This window comes from Myotis davidii, unplaced genomic scaffold (assembly GCF_000327345.1).
Source record: "Myotis davidii unplaced genomic scaffold, ASM32734v1 scaffold826, whole genome shotgun sequence".
NCBI classification, from domain to species: domain Eukaryota; kingdom Metazoa; phylum Chordata; class Mammalia; order Chiroptera; family Vespertilionidae; genus Myotis; species Myotis davidii.
In genome coordinates, this window is record NW_006297142.1 from 921,569 (window position 1) to 927,259 (window position 5,691).

At 59.3% G+C, this 5,691-nt stretch overlaps 1 protein-coding gene across 1 annotated transcript in view; it reads right to left on the reverse strand.

Annotated features, from left to right (window-relative positions):
- The window catches only part of INCENP (inner centromere protein), a 19,084-nt gene that overhangs the window by 5,649 nt on the left and 7,744 nt on the right, over positions 1-5,691 (reverse strand). The window contains 5 exon segments of the mRNA XM_015569815.1: positions 556-770; positions 1,095-1,190; positions 1,480-1,504; positions 1,574-1,755; positions 5,224-5,235. Coding sequence (XP_015425301.1) covers positions 556-770; positions 1,095-1,190; positions 1,480-1,504; positions 1,574-1,755; positions 5,224-5,235 — 530 coding nt within the window.

Genomic DNA, 5,691 nt, shown 5'->3' on the forward strand with positions numbered 1-5,691 from the left:
GCCAGGCTGGCCCCCCGCCAGGCATCACAGAACCACCGCCACCAGCCGGAAAGGCATTTTGCAGCAACGGCTTCTGGGGCAGGTTTGGTAGTTAAAGCGCAGACGGGAGCCGGACGCACTCGCTGAGACGCTGGGCTACCTTTTAAGCCCTCAGGCCTTGGTTTCCTCATCGATCACATGGGGACAAAAGCAGGGATACCTGCACCTCACATTCCTAGACCAGTGCCTGGCACGGAGCTCACTCAGCAAACGGAGCCGTGAGTGTCACAACCCGACGGACTCGTGTTCCCCAGGGCGTAAGATCGACAGCTCCACGGAAGTAGGTCCCCACTCGTACCGGTGAACATCCCGCCCTCACAGCAGCCCTACCGAGCAGATCCCACCGCCACCTGAAGGACCCAAAGCACCGAGAGGGCCAGTGGCCTGTGCGGGCCACGCGGCTAACAGGGGCAGAGCTGAGGCCGGAAGTCTGGCTTAGCGTCCATATCTATCCCAACGTGTCTGTTAATCCTCCTCAGAGCTGGAAGCCACAAGCGCCACCAGAATTAAGCCAACCAAGTGGGGTGTGCCCAGCAGCCCTCAGGGGCTCGGGCAGCGCCCATCTGCGCCCCCTCCCCCTGGATGCCCAGCCCACCCCTCCATCGCACCTGCTGCAGCCTCCGGAGCCTCCGCGCCTCCTCCTCCTGCTTCCTGCGCGCCTCCATCTCCTCCATCTTCTTGGCCGCCGCCTTTTTCTTGGCCTTCTCCTCCGCCAGTCGCTCCTCCTTGGCCTGCAGAGCCCACCCACGCGTGCCCGTGAGAGCAGCCCCCCTCACTCAACCCGAGCGGGTCTCAGGACTGTGACAGGCACCCGAGGCCCCTGCAAACCCGCTGGTCCCTCCAGCCCTGCCCAGAGCACCAGCCACCCACTCGCCGAGGGCTGCTGCTTACACCTCCCGCCCTCGGGGGGCACAGAACCAACTCCAGGCCCTGGACGCAGAGGAGAGGCGCCCCGGGCGTCAAGGCCCTAACTTATGAGGGTCCAGTTCTAACCCTCGGGCCCAGCAGGGAACAGCCCACTGGAACCTGGCCGCCCACCGGCCCAGGGCCCGCACCTTCTCGGTCTTCTCATCCAGCTGAGCCAACTTCTGCTCAATCTGCTTCTTCTTCTCCTCCTTCATCTGCTCTGCCCGCTCCCGGGCCTGCAGCACCTTGCGCAGGAAACCCCTAACTTCCTGAGGGGTCCAGGTCGTCAAACCCCTAACTTCCTGAGGGGTCCAGGGCGTCAAACCCCTAACTTCCTGAGGGGTCCAGGTCTAGTCCTCAGGCCACCAAGTTTGACCTGCTTGGGCCCCAGCAGAGAACAGCGCACTGACACCTGGACGCCCGCCCGCCCATGGCTCTCACCTTCTCGTTCTTCTCCTGCAGAGCGACCCTCTGCTCAATCTGCTTTATCTTCTTCCGCCTGCACGGCTCTGCCCGCTCCCGGGCCTGCAGCACCTTGCGCAGGCGCTCCTCCCGCTTCCTGTGGGCACAGGGCCGTCAGGGGGAGCCCCGCAGGCCGGGCCGCCCAGGGCCGGGGCCGGGCACTTACAGCTTCACCTCCTCCAGCCGCTGCCGCTTGGCCTCCTCCACCTTCTGCCTGCGGAGCTGCTCCGCCTCCTCCTTCCGGCGCAGCTGCTCCAGGCGCTGCCGCTCCTTCTCCTGGGCGGGAGGGGGTGTGAGGAGGACGGCCCAGGGCAACCCCCCAGCCCACAGCCTCCAGCCCCATGGGCGTCATCAGACTGCTTCTGAGGGCAGAGTCACCCCAAACACCCCCCACCGCCACTCAGGCTGAGGCCTCCCTTCCGTCTGTCTGCTCAGGACGCCTAAGGCCCTCGACAGCCCTGCCGAACTGTGGGCAGCACAAAAAATAGGTTCAAATTGGACGTACGCTCTGAGGACACCGATGTTCAAGTGCATCGGAAAGGAGAAGAGCGGGACTGGGAATCTGTGACTGCTTTGCAACCTTTTTACACTGTGTGTGCGCTTCAACAAGTGGTCACAGCATTCTCAAGACAGCTGGGAAAGGAGTCACCTCGGCCAGCAGGAGATCCGAGGAAGAGCAAGATGGAATTTTAGAACTAATAGTACAATCCCTGCACTCAAAGCAGTGGGTGGGTCCAGGGGCAGATGAAGAGGACAGACGTCAGCAAAACATGCAGATAAATTAATAACGTGCATCCACTCTGAACACAGAGAAAACATAGGGAAGAAAAATTAATAAGCCTGAGGCAACCTTGAGATGGCACCAAAGGTCTATCGCTTGTGCCATCGGCATTCACAACAGGAAGAGTGCAATGCAGGGAAAGTGTGGGAAAATAACGGCTTGGAAACACTCCAAATTGGGTAAAAGGCATAAATTTACAGATTCATGGAGGTCATCGAAACCCAAGTAGGATAAATCCAAGGAAAGCCGTGTCTCGCCACATCATAATCACACAGCTGAAAACTTAACCCACAAGCAGGCACGTGCCTTAAGGGCGGGGGTGAGGTGGGGCAACGATCTGAATGACTGAGAACTTCTCAGCAGAAACGATGGCTGCCAGAAGGAAGTGGCACCACATGGGTAAAGCGCTGAAAGCAAAGAGCTGGTCACTAGGAACTCTATCTGCATTCAGTGACAACATCCTTCAGAAATGAAGAAACTAGACAGCCCTCGCCAGTTTGGCTCAGTGGATAGAGCGTCAGCCTGTGGACCGAAGGATCCCAGGTTCGATTCTGGTCAAGGGCACATACTTAGGTTGCAGGCTCTTCCACAGCCCAGGCCCTGGATGGGGCACGTGCAGGGAGAGGCAACCAATCGACGTGTTTCTCTCACATTTCTTTCCCTCTCTTACACTCTCTCTAAAAAAATCAATGGAAAAATGTCATCGGGTGAGGATTAAAAAAAGAACACACACACACACAAAAAACCCTGGAGAATTTGCCAGCAGACTCCCTCTCAAAGAATTACTAAAGAAAGTCCTCCCGACAGAAAGGAATACGAAGGAAGAGTGAGACACAGAACTGAAGAGCAGTAAGGATGGTAAGTCTCTGGTTAGATACGATGGACCGTTTTCCCTTGAGTTCTTGACAATGTGACAGTGGGAGCAGGACTGGTGACAGCCTGGCAGAGCATTGATGTACGAGGCTCTGGCGTGTAAGAGAAGAATGCACACAGAGGGAGATGAGGTTTCTAATAGCAGCTGAACTGAGATCGAAGAGACTGGAGAGCCCTGGCAGGTGTGATCAGTGGGTAGAGCACCGGCCTATGGACTGAAGGGTCCTGGGATCGATTCTGGTCAAGGGTAAATGCCTGGGTTGTGGGCTCGATCCCCGGTGGGGGGGCATGTAAGACACAGCCAATTCTCTCTCATCATTGATATTTCTATCTCTCTCTCCCTTTCCCTTCCTCTCTGAAATAAAAATATATTTAAAAATAAAAAAATAAAGTGACTGTGAAAGTATGTAACGCCTAGAGCAACCAGCGCAATACTGTAAAATGGCACAGTCAGCATCACAACAAATTAAACGGAATCCTGAAGATGCTCATGTGGGCCTTCACAAACATAGGTTTTGGCGTATAATTTTCAACAGAAACTTCACTGGACATTTTTAACATAAAAGTATCTTTTTTCTTGAAGACGGAGAAAAAGAAAAAATGAGCCATGGAGGCAGAGTGGGTGCGGGAAGGCCCTGGAGGAGGTTGTGGGTTTGGGGGCCCCCCGGGGGGGGATTAGGTGGCCTTTGGCTGGCTCTCTCTCCAATGGGCCAGACCCACAGACCAGCAGGAGGCTGGTCCTCGCGCCATCGCACCGCCTGCTCTCCGTGGGGAAAGCACCTGGGAAGCGAAAGCGGGTGCCGCCGCCGCTTCCTGCCCCAGAGCCTGTGGACAGGCTCCCGCCTTCAGCAAAACAGGTTTTGCCCCAAAAGCTGAGCTACCACCCCCAGCACAAGCCAGAGGCCTCGGAGTCGCACTGGGAGTTTCACAGACAGCTGTTCGTATCATAGAAGGTGCTTCCGCGCTGCCCGCTCAACAGAGGGCTGGACTGTCCCTGTCCTGCCTCCAGAGCTTCAACCAGCAGTCACCCTGCACGCCACGCCCTGTGCTGCTGCTGGACACGACTTTCTGGTCACCCGATCGCTGTGCGGGGCCAAGGACACTGACGCCCAGAGATTAGGAACCAGCCCAAGGCCCTGTGACCTAGCGAGGACCCTGTCTCCTGAGGACTGTCCTCCCCCCACCAGATGCCCTGGGCAGGGGCCTGGGCTCCTCAAAGCAGGAAAAGGCCGTTTCCCAGATCGCTCGGCCATCCCGTGAGCCAGCAGGGCCCCACTCAGTCTGGATGGGGCACAGGTCCCTGTGGGGCCAACAGTCCGAGTCTGGTCCCCAGCTCTGGGGCTCGGTGCCCAGCAGGGGCCTGGCAGAGAAGCAGGCACAATGGGCTCCCAGCCCGCTCGCTGGCATATTGGAAGGTAAGCCCTTGCCATGGCCACCCAGAGAGCAGCCTTCTCACAGGAGAGGCCAGTTCAGGGCCCACCTGTCCACCTGCTTGGAAGCCCTTCATCTGCCAAGCCCACGGCCAGCTGCGAGGCCCTCGGTGGGAACTTGGCAATGAAGCAGCTCCTGCTGTGCAAGATGGAGCCCCAGGGAGCCAGGATTCGGCCAGCAGATCCCAGCTCTGTGCTCCCAGCTCCCGGCTGGGCCCAGCCCTGAGGTGTCTGAGAAGAGACCAGCTTCTGTGGCCTCCTCTCCAGAGACCACTGCTGACAGCCGCCCTCAGTCACCTGCCTGGCCTTCCAGCACCCATTGCTCCACCCTCCCTTCAGGTGGTAGCTCAGGTGTGTGGCCCAATAAACCTCAGCTCAGACCCCGAAAAGCCCAGGGCTGGGCGGGAGGGAGGGAGGTGGCTGTGGGGAATTTCACGCTGTGGCCTGTGGCAGCTGCAGGTCACACACCCTGTGCTTCCTCTGTCTCAGGGAGGCCCTGACACGCCTCCTCCTGGCAGCAGGTAGAGGCAGAGGCAGAGGCAGAGGCGGGGAGGAGGCCTGACCAGAACGGTCGCGCCCAGCAGGGCCCCAGCGCCCCAGGTTCACCGCCCACCGCCCTGACAGCTCCCACTTCGCATGTTAGTGCCGCTGCGTGCGGTCAGTGTGCAAGGCTGGCTAAAGCAGCAAGTGCTGGGCGGAGCGAGGTTAAGGACAGGAAGAGGTTTTACTTACAACGAAGCTGCACTGTGGAGAGGAGATAGGGAAAAGCCGAGTTAATGCCGGCCAGGGGGCGTCCTGGAAGCTGCCCAGGCTCCTGGCTATGCCAGGGCGTCTGCTCGGGCCGCACCCTCTCATCTCACCCAGCCCACATCCCACCAGCGTGTCCCTCACCTTAACCCTCCAGGCACTGGGGTGTGGAGGGGGTGGGGGGAGCGGGGGGAAGGCAGGGCAGGGGCCTGCTAGGCCAATTCCGCTACTTCCCAGCCCAGGGGTCACACTGAGATGGCCAAGCCTCTCGGCCACAGCATAGAACCCAAGAGTTCAGGACAATCCCAGATGTCGAGGCAGCCCATGGCCAAAGAGGCCTGAGCCGGCCGTGGGCCAGTGCCAGGTCACACCTGCCTAGGCGCAGACGCCCTGCTCCCAGCAGCCTCGGGGCCAGCCAGGAGCCTGCGGCCAGGCAGCGCCTCTGGCAGAGCT